Below are 15172 nucleotides of genomic sequence, written 5' to 3'. Positions count from 1 at the left end.
TTAGCCACCCAGGGTTTAGTTTTGCTCTTTTAAATTTATTTCCCTGTGGAATGCACTGGTCCACCCCCTTGTTAAGTATGCTCTTGAAGCACTCCCATTTTTCCTCCGTGTTCTTTGTTCCCAGGGTTCTATCCCAATTGATATTTTCTAGCAGCGAGCGCAGTTTAGGGAAATTGGCTCTTTTGAAATTCAGTGTCCTTATATTACCCTTGTGTTTCCTATTACTGTAATTAATACTGAAACCAATTGACCTATGGTCACTGTTCCCTAAGTTGTCCCGTATTTCTATATCCGTGAGCAGGTCTATATTGTTGGTAATCAGTAGGTCAAGTACCGCATTGTTTCTTGTCGGTGCATTCACCATCTGACCCATGAAATTGTCCTGCAAAACATTTAGGAACTGCCGAGCCTTGGCTGAATGCGCGGTTCCTTCTGCCCAGTCTATATCAGGATAATTAAAGTCCCCCATTATAATGACATTTCCCATCCTTGCTGCCAATCCTATCTGTAACATGAGGTCCACCTCACCCTCCTCCCTCTGGTTTGGGGGCCTATAGCATACGCCCAATATTACCTTCCCCACCGTGCCTTTCCTTTGAAGCTCTACCCATAGGGATTCTGCCTCGTCCATAGCTCCATTATTAATATCATCCCTCATATTTACCTGTATACTGTTCTTAATATACAAACATACCCCTCCCCCTTTTTTACCCTCTCTATCTCTGCGATAAAGGGAATACCCCTGAATGGTCGCCATCCAGTCATGAGAGCTGTCAAACCAAGTCTCAGTTATCCCCACAAAATCTAAGTCCTCCTCAAACATCAGCAGCTCCAGCTCTCCCATCTTGTTGGCCAGGCTTCTGGCATTGGTATATAAGCCTCGTAATTTTGATGTTTTTAGGCTGCTCTCTTGACTTTTCCCCGTACCCACCCTGGGTATAGGGGCTCCGAACACCCTACCGCTAATGCCCCCATTTCTGCCCTCTGAAACTTGCTTTCCACTGGCTAATTCTACATCTGTACCCTCCCCCCCATTCCCTAGTTTAAAAGCCCCTCTAACTTTTTGGCCATCCTCTCACCCAGTACGGCTGCACCCACCCCATTTAGGTGCAATCCGTCCCTACCAAAGAGCCGGTGACCGACTGAGAAGTCGGCCCAGTTCTCCAGGATCCCGAAACCCTCCTTACTACACCAGCTCCTCAGCCACTCGTTAACTTCCCTAATCTCCCGCTGCCTCTCTGGTGTGGCTCGAGGTACCGGTAGTATTTCGGAAAATACTACCTTGGAGGTCCTAGTCCTCAACTTAGCGCCTAAGTCCCTGAAATCGTTTAGGACTCTCCGTCTTCCTCTGCCTATGTCATTGGTACCCACGTGTACCATGACAGCTGGGTCTTCCCCAGCCCCACCCAATAATCTGTTCACCCGATCCGCGATGTGCCGAACCCGAGCGCCCGGCAAACAACAGACTGTTCGGCGCACACGGTCTATGTCACAGATTACACTGTCTGCCCTTCTAATAATTGAGTCCCCTACCACCAGCACCTGTCTTTCCTTTCCCTTTCTCCCGGCCTCACTGGAGGAGTTCGTCCCCTGGCAGCTAGGGGCGTCGCTCTGCTCCAGCAATGCTGGTCCCTGACTGGTTTCCCCAACATCACACAACGGGGCGTATCTATTGGGGTGCTCCAGCCCAGGATCAGCCTCCTCGCCTTGTCCCCTTCTACCCCTCCTAACTGTCACCCCTCTGCTCTGCTCTGATGCCTGCACCTCCGATACTCCGCCCACCTCTGTGCAGGCCCCTGTCTGCACCTGATTGGTACAATCCTGGCTCTCCTCCGGTATGGACATTCGTCTCAGTGTTGCCAGCTGCTTCCCTAGATTCAGGACCTGAGCTTCCAGGGAAGCAACGTGCTCACATTTTGCGCATTTGTATTCGCCCTCTATCGCATGACCGAGGAACGCATACATATCACAAGATGTACACCGAGTCGCATCCCCACACCCGCCGGGCATTGTACCTACTATCTAATCTAATGGGGATTCAGCGATTTAAGTCTATCCTATGTGGCTATTTCCTGGCTTCCTAACGCTACCTTCTCACCCTCTGGTATTCCGCTCCACTCACTTGACACCGGTCAGTCACCCAACACTCACAATCTCACAGCCCGGTCAGACGCACAACGCTGAGTCGCACAGCCCGGTCAGACGCACAACACTAAGTCGCACAGCCCGGTCAGACGCACAACACTAAGTCGCACAGCCCGGTCAGACGCACAACACTAAGTCGCACAGCGCGGTCAGACGCACAACATTCAGTCGCACAGCCCGGTCAGACGCACAACACTGAGTCGCACAGCCCGGTCAGACGCACCACACTGAGTCGCACAGCCCGGTCAGACACACAACACAGAGTCGCACAGCCCGGTCAGACGCACAATACAGAGTCGCACAGCCCGGTCAGACGCACAACACCGAGTCGCACAGCCCGGTCAGACGCACAACACCGAGTCGCACAGCCCGGTCAGACGCACAACACTCAGTCGCACAGCCCGGTCAGACGCACAACACTCAGTCGCACAGCCCGGTCAGAAGCACAACACCGAGTCGCACAGCCCGGTCAGACGCACAACACCGAGTCGCACAGCCCGGTCAGACGCACAACACCGAGTCGCACAGCCCGGTCAGACGCACAACACCGAGTCGCACAGCCCGGTCAGACGCACAACACTCAGTCGCACAGCCCGGTCAGACTCACAACACTGAGTCGCACAGCCCGGTCAGACGCACAACACTGAGTCGCACAGCCCGGTCAGACGCACAACACTGAGTCGCACAGCCCGGTCAGACGCACAACACTGAGTCGCACAGCCCGGTCAGACGCACAACACTGAGTCGCACAGCCCGGTCAGACGCACAACACTGAGTCGCACAGCCCGGTCAGACGCACAACACTGAGTCGCACAGCCCGGTCAGACGCAAAACGCTCAGTCGCACAGCCCGGTCAGACGCACAACGCTCAGTCGCACAGCCCGGTCAGACGCACAACGCTCAGTCGCACAGCCCGGTCAGACGCACAACGCTCAGTCGCACAGCCCGGTCAGACGCACAACGCTCAGTCGCACAGCCCGGTCAGACGCAAAACGCTAAGTCGCACAGCCCGGTCAGACGCACAACACTGAGTCGCACAGCCCGGTCAGACGCACAACACTGAGTCGCACAGCCCGGTCAGACGCACAACACTGAGTCGCACCGCCCGGTCAGACGCACAACGCTCAGTCGCACCTCCCGGTCAGACGCACAACGCTCAGTCGCACCGCCCGGTCAGACGCAAAACACTCAGGTAGTGATAGGTACTCCCAGTCACTCAGGTAGCAACAGGTACTCACAGATACTCAGGTACTCACAGATACTCAGGTACTCACAGATACTCACAGGTACTCAGGTACTCACAGGTACTCACAGGTACTTACAGGTACTCACAGATACTCACAGGTACTTACAGGTACTCACAGATACTCAGGTACTCACAGGTACTCACAGATACTCAGGTACTCACAGATACTCACAGGTACTCAGAGGTACTCACAGGTACTCACAGATACTCAGGTACTCACAGGTACTCAGGTACTCACAGATACTCACAGGTACTCACAGATACTCACAGGTACTCACAGATACTCACAGGTACTCAGAGGTACTCACAGGTACTTACAGGTACTCACAGATACTCAGGTACTCACAGGTACTCACAGGTGCTCACAGGTACTCAGGTACTCACAGATACTTACAGGTACTCACAGATACTCACAGGTACTCACAGATACTCAGGTACTCACAGATACTCAGGTACTACACTACACCCTCAGTCAGTGTACAATCTCAGTCACCAGTCTTACTTACCTAGTGTATGTCCCTTTAAGTCTGACTCTAGCAGTTCCTGGCTGTTTTTCTTTTTTTTTTTTTTTTTTTTTTTTTTTCCCTCAGACGGTCAGTCTCCGCTCTGCACCCGCCTCCCTCTGTCACTTCCCGGTCAGCCTTTGCTCGCTAGTCTCCTCTGCTCCCTCTCTGTCTGGGGGGGGGGGGTCCGCACCACTCGCCGCCCGCCGCAAAAAGGGGGGGGGGTTTACTGTTCGGCTCGCCACCCGCAACAAGAGAGGGGGGGGGTTACCGACCCGCTCGCCGCTCGCTTCTGGGGGGGGGGGGTCGGTGTTCGAGCGCCGCTCCCCGCCGCTGCTCTCGGGGGGGGGGCTGGGGGGTATTCACACGCGGTCACGCACACACTCTCCTCTCTCCTGCACGCCCTGACAGCCTCTGATCCCGCGCTCTGCTCCACAGCACCGTCATTAGTACAGATTTAGACGGAAAAAAATCTTAAGAGCAAGACTAGGCATGCTTAGAGACGAAAGAACACAAACAAAGCAATCCAACACATGACATCACTTCTGAAGTAGAATTCTGTCGTACGGGAAAATTCGTATGAAAATAACCTCTTCACTTTCCACATCAGACTAGCATGCCACACACGACAGATCGTTCGATAATCTGATCGTGTGTACGGGGCTTTAGTTATCATTGGAGGGATCACTAGAAGGAGGAAGGAAGAACCAATTCCTCTATATAGATCCTTGGTAATCACTAGAGGTTTTACCAGCAGGAGGAAGAAGCTCCTCATTCGCCAATATACAGTAGATCTTAAGTTATCACTAGAGGGGTCACCAGTGAGAAGAAGGAGGTCCTGATTTGCCTATATGGATCTTTAGTTATTACTGGAAGGAACACTAGAAGGAGAAATTAGGTCTTGATTCACCTATATAGATCTTTAGTAACTACTAGAAGGAACACCAGCAGGAGGAAGTAGCTCCTGATTCGCCTATAAAAATGTTAAGTTACCACTGACTAGAGGGATCACAAGCTGGAAGAGGGAGGTCTTGTTTGTACTATATAAAGTTTAACCACTTGCCGACCGCCGCACGACTATTTACTATGGCGGTCAGCCCCTCACAGGCAAAGTGACATATCGGTACGTCGCTCGCCTGTGAGGCTCTAGGGGGCGAGCGCGCGCCGCCCGAGCCGCGCTTCCGCCCCGCTCGCTCCCTAACATCTCACTCGCGATCTTCCTGTGGAGAGGGAGAAAGGCAGGTGGCTAATGTAAACAAAGCCGTCTGTCATTCTCCCCTGTGTAAGAACAGAGATCATACGGTCCTGCTATGTAGGATCGGATGTCTCTGTGGTTACACCACTAGCCACACCCCTTTACAGTTAGAAGCATGCCCCTAGGGACACACTTAACCCCTGCATCACCAATAAAGCTAACCCCTTCCCTGCCAGTGTCATTTTTACAGTAACATGCATATGTATAGCACCGATTACTGTAGTAATGTCACTGGTACCCCCAAAAGTGTCAAAAATGTCAGTCAGTCAAGGGTCCGATCTGTCCACTGCAATGTTGCAGTCCCGCAAAAAAAAAAATCGCAGGTCACCGCCATTACTTGTTAGAAAAAAAACAACAAAAATGACAAAAATCTTTCCCTTAGTTAGTAAACGCAATAACTTTTGCGCAAACCAATCAAAATACGCTTATTGTGATTTTTTTTACCAAACATATGTAGCAGAAAACATATTGGCCTAAAATGTTAAAAAATTTAGATTTTTACATTTTTTGGGGGGGAATTTCATATAAAAAAAATTTGAAAAATATAATTTTTTCAAAATTGACGCTCTTTTTTTGTTTATAGCGCAAAAAGTAAAAATCGTACAGGTGATCAAATACCACCAAAAGAAATCTCTGTTTAGTTACAGCGTCGCACGACCGCGCAATTGTCCGTTAAAGTCACACAGTGCCGAATCGCAAAATAGGACCTAGTCAGGAAGGGGGTAAAATCTTCCGTGGGTTTAAGTGGTTAAACTAGAATTCCAAGCTTTTCCTAACTAAGCTTAAACCTGCTCCCACCACGCTTACATCTCGTTTTCTAACTACCCTGTGACAGGAAGATTTGTATACTTACCTATTCTAAGGGAGCTCTGGTCCGATCACATAATTGGCTCCCAGCTGCATCTTAAGGGGAGAGGAGGGACAGCCCACTATAGATGCCCCATAGCAAGCCTATGTATGATGTCACCACAGAAGCATTTTAGCCATTATCGGCGATCTCTCCTCTTCCCTGAAGCCGGCCACTGGGGAGACCACATGACCGGACCAGAGCATCCCAGGATAGGTGAGTGTAACTATCTTTCCTTCACAGTAAAGTATGACTCAAACCTCTCTAGAAACCTTATTTTCTCTTCTGTAATCAGAGGTTAAAATCTCTAGTGGACACTGTGTGGACAGGCCCTTTATGTAAATCCCTAGGTTTCCCTATAAAGCTTTACTCATGCATAATAATGTACAGATTCATGTATATAATTACCAAGTGTTGTATACGCATTTTGGGGGCTTCTATGATCTGCCAATACATTAAGCATCACATCTCACCCTTCAACGCACCACAGCCCTTAGATCTGTATACACATGTGCTGTGTTGTGTTGAATTTGGAAAAAGTGCATCAGGTATATTTGAGGAAAGAAACATATAAATGAATCGGGGAAGAAACACGTGTGCGTAGTTGTGAATTGGCCCTTGGAGTAGAGTACAAGTATTTGCATGCATTGATTCGTAAGGATAAAATCAAACACAATCAGACCTTGAATAATCTCACAAGGTCTAACCCTCATAATTCTCCTTTGAACATGCAGATACTTCTTGGAAAGACTTTTTTTTTTTTCAGTTATTGTTTTTTTTTTTTTTTCCGTTAAGGCTGGAGCGATGCATTAACGTGCAATATGCTACACAATAACGTGTGTTGAATTCAAGTGGAATTTTACTCCCAAAATAAAGTTAGTTCCATTTTAACCCCCCCCCCCCCCCCAGCAGAAATGCATATTTTTCTTAATCTTGACCCCCACCGCCATTCTGGCCTAAGCCAGAATGAGGTTTCTCTGGTCCTACAGCCACCAGAGATCCTCACATCACATTTCCCAGGAGGCTAGGATCGGGCACTCAGAGCGACCAGGGGACAGGCCAGAAGGTGGGCATGGTGTGACACCAGTACCTGGCTGCCTGCACCCGGAGGAGGTAGCAAGCTGAAGAAGACCTAGATGGCAGCATTGGACCCAGTGTATGCCATGTGAACAGAGAATCTCAGTGAGACAATGCTACATTCGCTGTGATGGTGAGTATATGCTTTGAAGAGAACCCAGACATACTGGTAGGAGGAAAAAGACATGGGGGGGGATGTTAAGTAGCACTTTAAGGCAACCCATTAATTTTAATGGGCTGTCAATGCACCAAATGCACCAAAACGAAGGTGTATGTGTTTTTTTTTAATGCAACGCAACAAAACACACAGTAGTACATTGGGGGTACTAAAGAGCAACAGCATAAACTTGGCCTCTATATAAATAACATGACATTTGATTCAACTCTATGCACCACAGTGCATTGTGATGCACTGCTGTATGGTGACATTCAGTGAGTAGTAGGGATCCACCGATTATCAGCAATGCCGATATATCGGGGGCCGATATGCACTTTCCCTGATATATCGGAATCGGCCCCTGAGGTTACCGATATTGCCGATATTTCGGGAAAGTGCTGTACCGGAGTGGTGCCTGCAGGCAGAGGCATCACCCAGGTACCGGCATCCATAGCCGACGGTCGGCTGTCTTGTAATGACAACCAATGCGGCTGAGAAGCCGCTCGGCTGTCATTACAAGGAGAGGGAGGGGATGTCCCTCCCCCCTTCCTGCCACCTTCCGCGGCTCGCCCGGGTCTCCCATCCCACCAGGAGACCCGGGCATCCTACCTGCAAGGCCGCCGAAGAGAAGACCCCATCAAAGCCGCATTCGGGTCTCCATGTAAAAAACCCAGAAGTGACGTCATGACATCACTTCTGGGTACTCGGCGGCAAATTCAAAAAAATGCGAGCATTCAAAACAGCCAAGCTTGGTGTTTTGAATGCTTTTAAGTGCAGAGGAGGGGTTTGGGGTCTTTTAGACCCCCAGATCCCTCCACAACAGTACCTGTGAAAAATAAAAATACATTTTTTTAAATGTCCGAAAATATCGTCCGATACTGATGACCAAAATATCGGTATCGGCACTAAAAAAACGATATCTGTCGATCACTAGTGAGTAGCATTACCAAAACGGAAAAATGCGGACATGCTGCATTTTTATGCAATGAACTGAAACGCACCTGTGTGAAGTGAACAGGGCATCTGTTTTCTATGTGCCCTTGTGTTGAGCCTGAGTTGATCTATGCAGATCAATGTAGCTCATTTGACATGGAGTGATTGAGCCCTTACATGTAGATGACCCCAGATCACATGGCTTGTTCATGTAACTGTCCAAAAACATATTAAAAGGTAAACTCTGGTCATAGCCCATCCCATCAACTTTCCTTGTTATCATTTTAATAGAGTTTAAAATGGAGTTGGAGAAGGCCATTACATCAGAAACAAGTGGACCATACACTGCGCTCCTCCTGGCCCTGGTCAAGGTAACACATTGAATAATCTGGAAATGCTGTGCCTTCTCCATCTTCTATGAATTTAATCATAACTTTCCTTCCAGGGCAAGAGAGAAAGGGAATCTGGGATTATTGATTATGGACTGATTGAACAAGATTCTAAGGTAGTGTGTGTTATTATTTCCTCCAATGGTTTATACCGGTGTTATTTAGTAAAACACGTAGCCAAGTCTGAGTGTTGATCCAAGGCTGGTTCCTGTAAAAACAAAATCTGGTCCAATGGAAAAGTGAGGGATTGTTTTACAATTAGGAAGCTGGGCCACCATTAAAAATCACGGGGCTATGTACAGTCTAGTGCAACCTTTTTCATCCAGGATGCCCAGGCACCCTGAGGTGCAAAGTCGCATGACAAGTTGCACTAGTGGAAACATAGACTTAGTATGGTTGCCTGTACTATGATCATTGTAGACTGTGAGCTGAGACCCCAGAGCACTTCCAGCTACACTGAAAGTTTGATGAACCGGTACCAACAGAGTATGTGTGGCAACCAGCTTTCCATTTGGTCATCGGAGAATACTTGCCTTTCCCATCCCCTCTAAATATAGATGTAGCACTGTCCCCGTAGGGCCTGCTGGCCTACTGGACAGTCTCCCCTGATTACCAGCACACGGTTACCTTGAGATATAGTTCATGAATCCCCTCCTTACTCCTGATGGCTCGCCACTCAAATAAACAGTCTAGGGGTATTGTTTTTTTGTTTTTTTTTTTTGTTTATTTGGAACTGGGATAAGAGAGGGGAATAGTGGGATACTCCAGTTGAACTATTCACATTAGTTGAGGACTTCTATCTTTAAGTCTTCTAGGTTAAATGGAAACAGCTAGGCTGTTTAATCCACACTGCCACAAGTGTAGAAAGGGGTTAAGTCTCTTGCTCTTTACTTCCTAACAAGACGACTTTGTGGATGATAACTTATCTTCTAACTAGCATCCCCTTTCAACTGAAACCCATCCACTGACTATCCTAGGAGCAGGGGTGGCCCCCCTCAGGTTAGGCCCCTCAATACGAGATTCTGGACTCACTGTACTGCAGAGCCAGATCCTCCAGTGTCTCCTCTCTCAGTCAGCTTCTCTAGACCTCCAGGTTCAGTTCCTCACTGCTACTCTCCAGGCCCTCAGGACACCCCCTGAGGCTGCATGGCACCTCTACAGAGGAGGAGGCAGCCGCCCCCCCTAGCTCCGGGACTCCGCTATCCAGATGAAAGACCTTGAGCGCATGCTTTTATACAGTATCCCAGCATGCACTGAGGCATCTTTCCTCTGCCAAATCACCAGGGGTTTATCAAAACCCTGTGCACACATTCATCAGGTTTCCTGCCACTGTCCAATGTGCCTCCTTATTGGACCAGTGTGAAACACTCTGCAGGCAGAACGAGTTGCATCCTGAGCACAATGAACAGACCTCACTAACAGATCCTGCTCTCTGGTAAGCAGAGAACAATATAGATTTATCTGCAGCCCTTCTGGTAAGCAAGCAAAACTATCCTTTTTCCCTAGCACCTACCTAGGAGGGGCTACATAGGTTTGCGTATGATGGTGTGCAGCAAGTGCCCATAGCCACCCCCAGGGTTTGTAGATAGAGTTGGTCTGAGAAAGTAAAATCATTTTTGTTTAAAATAAACCGTAATATTTATACAACAAAGTTCATTAAGGGCCAGGTCAATCGATTTTGTTCTTTCAGGAAGGATTCCGCCATCCGGATTCCCCGCTCGTGCAGGATATTCGAATATAGTGCCTTGATATCTACAGCAATGAGCAGGGATCCGGAGGGACATAAATCCCTTCCACATATTTAAAAAGGTTTACTGTGTCCCGTATGTATGATGGTTAAACGTAAGACATAAGAATTTTTTTAGATTTTATCCAATTGTTCATGCTTTTCTATGGCTCCATGAAAATCCTACGTGAGCCACTTCCCTTCCCCTTCCTGTTCCCCTCTTTTCCTTATTGTCCTTTGGCCAATGTTGCCTAAAACATGTTTACCATGACATGGGATGAAGGTACCTTGTAAATACATAAAACATTTTTAGGAGCACTAGCTATCATATACATCTAGATTCATCTGCTTTTTATGAATGTGTCTCTAAGTAGTGAGGCAGATAAATGACAGCTCTGGAACGTGTCTTCAAAAACAAGTCAGCAGTGGCAGTTTCTGAATATCTATCCTGACATTTCTGGATTTTATCCTCTTTTTTGAAGTTGCTGAGTGAGGTGGGACCAAAGAAAAACCCCAATGATGCTCAGTGGATTACAGTCTTCACAGAACGATCCAAAGGACACCTCAGACGAGGTATACAACCAGAACATAAACGCTTGCTGTATAAGGCCTCTGTGCCCATGTAAAAGAGCTTTTAGTTAGAGTTTTAAAAAAATTTAAATCCTATACAGTGGTGTCTGTTTTATCTTCCCTTACTAACTACTGTCCCTATTTGGTCCTAGTGTTTGACCACTACAAGAATTCCACCTCTGTGGACATAGAAGACACTATAAAGAAGCACTTTAAGGGGGATTTCCAGAGATCACTTTTGACTCTAGGTAAGTATCGGTAATCAGTATGTATCTAGAAAATGAAAAGAAAATAGTACAACACATATACTGAATGCATACTCATAGGCTTTTCAGCAGCTGAGGTTGTCTGACTGCACCTGTAGCTGTCCACTGATCAGTATGTAGATGTATCCTCCAGAAGTCTTTCTCAACCTTGGAGGATTTACTGTATCCACAGCTTACATGATAATAGCCACACCAATGCTCTTTATATTGGGGGTCAGTGTGAAGAATATCCCTTATATTGGTGGTAAATTGGAAGAATGCCCCTCTCATTGGTGGTCAGTGGGAAGAATGTCCCTTATATTGGTGGACAATGGGATGAATGCCCCTTACATTGGAGGTCAGTGGCAAGAATGTCCCTTACATTGGTGGTCAGTGTGAAGAATATCCCTTATATTGGTGGTAAATTGGAAGAATGCCCCTCTCATTGGTGATTAGTGGGATGAATGCCCCTTACATTGGTGGTCAGTGGGAAGAATGTTCCTTACATTGGTGGTCAATGAGAAGATTGCTCCTTACATTGATGGTCAGTGGGAAGAATACTCCTTACATCGGTGGGCAGTGAGAAGATTGCTCCTTACATTGGTGGTCAGTGGGAGGAAGGTCACACTTACAGACAACTAACATAGTCATTGGTGTCAGAGGCTACTTACATGAAAAACAAATAGAGAAATTGTACTGGACCCTTGCTGCTGGCTTTGCCGGGTGTTTTTGGTGCCAGAACTATGCAGGCACAACAAAGTGCCCATAGCCACTCCCTGGGTTTGTAGATAGAGTTGGTCTGAGAAAGTAAATAAAGTAAAGTAAAACAACAAGCTACTAGTACTCACTGCTCAAGCAACAACTAGCAACCTCAGGAGGAACCCTGGGGTTCCATGGAACCATGTTTGAGGAAGGCTGCTCCAGAGAGATGAGAGATTTCTAACTAAGGCCTTGTACATGTGGGCTTCAGCTTGCTTCATATAAGTCTATATTGCATAGAAGTCACCCTTAACTGCTGGGAACTGGATGAACTTATGCTGTTCAATAATGTGTTGACCGCAGTACTGTATTTATTTTGCACTGAAAAAAAAACTTTATAAGCATTTGTTATCTACTGAAAAACAAATGCCATTTAATATGTCTATTTTCAATTTTTCCATTTCACAGTGGCTGTAATTAAGGATACTCCTCTTTATTTTGCCGACAAACTGTACAGCACTATGAAGGTGATTACTATTGTTTTTCCACTATAAAAGATTTATGTATAAAAGTGTAACATAAGAATATAACGCTCCCTTATTTGAAGGAGGCTTCACCCAAAGTAGATATTATTTTAGATATACTGTAAATAGGGACTAGTGAAATGAGTCACCCACTCTATTCATATCTGTCAAGCATTAGTTCCTGTTCATCCAGGGTTACCAGATTTTCTCTTCTTGTTTGGATGTTTCCCCTAAAAAGAACAAGAAACCTTCTTGATGACCATGGCGGACCTGGGAACTCAAGCATGATGAGATGTTACCACCAGAGATACATACAGTGCCTTGAAAAAGTATGCATACCCATTGAAATTTTCCACATTTTGTCATGTTACAACTAAAAATGTAAATATTTTATTGGGATTTTATGTGATAGACCATCACAAGTGGCACATAATTGTGAAGTGGATGGAAAATGAGAAATGTTTTTTTAGACTTTTTACAAATACATACCTGAAAAGTGTGGCGTGTATTTGTATTCAGCCCCCCTAAGTCAATACTTTGTAGAACCACAGTTGGCTGCAATTACAGCTGCAAGTCTTTTTGGGTATGTCTTCCACCGATATTGCTGTCACCACCATGTTTCACGGTGGGGATGGTGTGTTCAGGGGGATGTGCAGTGTTATTTTGTTGCCACACATAGCATTTTGCTTTTAGGCCAAAAAGGTCAGATTTGGTCTCATCTGACCAGAGCACCTTCTTCCACATGTTTGCTGTGTCCCCCACATGGCTTCTCGCAAACTGCAAATGGGACTTCTTATGGCTTTCTTTCAACAATGGCTTTCTTCTTGCCACTCTTCCATAAAGGCCAAATTTGTGGAGTACACATCTCTGCAGCTCCTCCAGAGTTACCATGGGCTTCTTGGCTTCTTCTTTGAATAATGCTCTCCTTGCTCGGCCTGTCAGTTTAGGTGGACGGCCATGTCTTATAAGGTTTGCAGTTGTGCCATACTCTTTCAATTTCCAGATGATGCATTGAAAAGTGTTCTGTGAGATGTTCAAAGTTTGGGATATTTTTTTATAACCCAACCCTGCCTAAAACATCTCCAAAACATTATCCCTGCCCTATCTGGTGCATTCCTTGGCCTTCGTGGTGCTGTTTGTTCACTAAGGTTCCCTAACAAACCTCTGAGGGCTTTACAGAACAACTGTATTTATACTGAGATTCAATTACATATAGGTGGACTCTATGTACTAATTAGGTGACTTCTGAAGGCAAGTGGTTCCACCTCCATTTTAGTTAGGGGTATCAGAGTAAAGGGGGTGAAATACAAATGTATGCCGCACTTTTTAGATATTTATTTGTAAAACCTTTTGAAAACCATTTATCATTTTTCTTCCACTTCACAATTATGTGCCACTTTGTGTTGGTCTATCACGTAAAAAACCCAATAAATTACATTTATGTTTTTGGCTGTAACATGACAAAATGTGATAAATTTTAAGGGTATGACTATGAATACTTTTTCAGGGCAATGTGTGAAAAGCGTTTAGGTGATTAAACTCTTCAATATCTACCTGAAAGCTGAAATATGAATTTCTGGTAGACTGGTCCTTTAAAGTTTCTATCTCTGTTGTATTTCTTTTTACATGTGTTGCTTTATATCAGGGGTCTTCAAACTTTCCAAACAAAGGGCCAGTTTACTGTCCTTCAGACTTTAGGGGGGGCCCTACTGTGATCAGTGGGAATAGAAAATGCCCAGGCATCAGTGGGTGTAAACAATGCCCCATAGTTTGTTCTAGTGGAAGAAATAGTGCCCCATTGTTCATATCAGTGGGAGGAACAGTGCTCCACCACTGGTGTTAGTGGGAGGAATGGTGCCCCATCATTGGTGTCAGTGGATAGAATAGTGACTGTGTCAGTTTTAGAATAGGGCCAGATAAAGGCAAGCAATGGGCTGCATCCGGCCTCTGGGCTGCAGTTTGGTGACCACTGCTTTAAATCTAATGGCACTTTTCCACTGCAAGTACCGGCTCGGCTCTACTTGGCCCTGCTTGGCCCTGTCTGGTTTTCCACTGCATGGTCCCGCATGGTACGGTGTTGGAACGGTTCGGTATGGTTTGGTATGGTTTGCTTTTCCACTAAAGTAGTACTAAAGTAAGTGGGTGGGATAACAACGATTCTCTGACCAATCAGTGGCTAGTAGTGACAAACAGTCAAGGCTGCATGCAAAGGATTGTGGGATATGGTACCGGTACGGCCCTGTTGGAACCACAACTGAGGTGGTACTGTTTAAGTGAGCCGTACTGTTCGGTTCCATGTAGTGGAAAAGCGTCGCCGTACCGAACCGTTCCTACACCGTACCATGCGGTACCAGCAGTGGAAAAGCACAAAAGCGAGCCGAACCATTCGGTTCCATGCAGTGGAAAAGCGTCGCCGTAACGAACCGTTCCTACACCGTACCATGCGGTACCAGCAGTGGAAAAGCACAAAAGTGAGCCGAAACGTTCGGTTCCATGCAGTGGAAAAGCGCCATATATATATATGTTCTTACTTTGTAGACATCTTTTATTATCTGTGACACTCAGTTTGAAGAGCAGTTTTGGTTTAATTATGCCTGTATGCTTGTTGGCAGCCTGTGAATAACTGACTATACAGATGTTTTTGTCTCTACTTGGAGAGAGGAAGCGGGAATGTTCCTCCTTATAGTTTTTCAACAGTCTGTGTACAGTAGTCTCTCCTGCTATTCAGGTCTTTTACAACATAGCCATAAATTGGCCTCCAGAAAGCCATATGTAGTAAGTGATGGCCCTTTTGAAACATCAATATACCAGCGGAGGTATCATCCCTAAAGCTTATAAATCAAAGCAAGACACAGC

The 15172-nt window shown here is 46.4% G+C and overlaps 1 protein-coding gene across 1 annotated transcript in view; it reads left to right on the top strand.

The window, feature by feature from the left end:
• The window catches only part of ANXA9 (annexin A9), a 59217-nt gene that overhangs the window by 38428 nt on the left and 5617 nt on the right, over positions 1–15172 (top strand). Inside the window, exons 6-10 of the mRNA XM_082275467.1 lie at positions 8455–8534; positions 8609–8668; positions 10761–10851; positions 11001–11096; positions 12261–12319. Of these exons, the coding sequence (XP_082131593.1) occupies positions 8455–8534; positions 8609–8668; positions 10761–10851; positions 11001–11096; positions 12261–12319 (386 nt within the window). The remainder of the gene's footprint in view (positions 1–8454; positions 8535–8608; positions 8669–10760; positions 10852–11000; positions 11097–12260; positions 12320–15172) is intronic.

Source organism: Pelophylax lessonae (assembly GCF_965119305.1).
Source record: "Pelophylax lessonae genome assembly, chromosome: 13".
NCBI lineage: Eukaryota > Metazoa > Chordata > Amphibia > Anura > Ranidae > Pelophylax > Pelophylax lessonae.
This window is presented reverse-complemented; position numbering and strand designations above follow the sequence as displayed.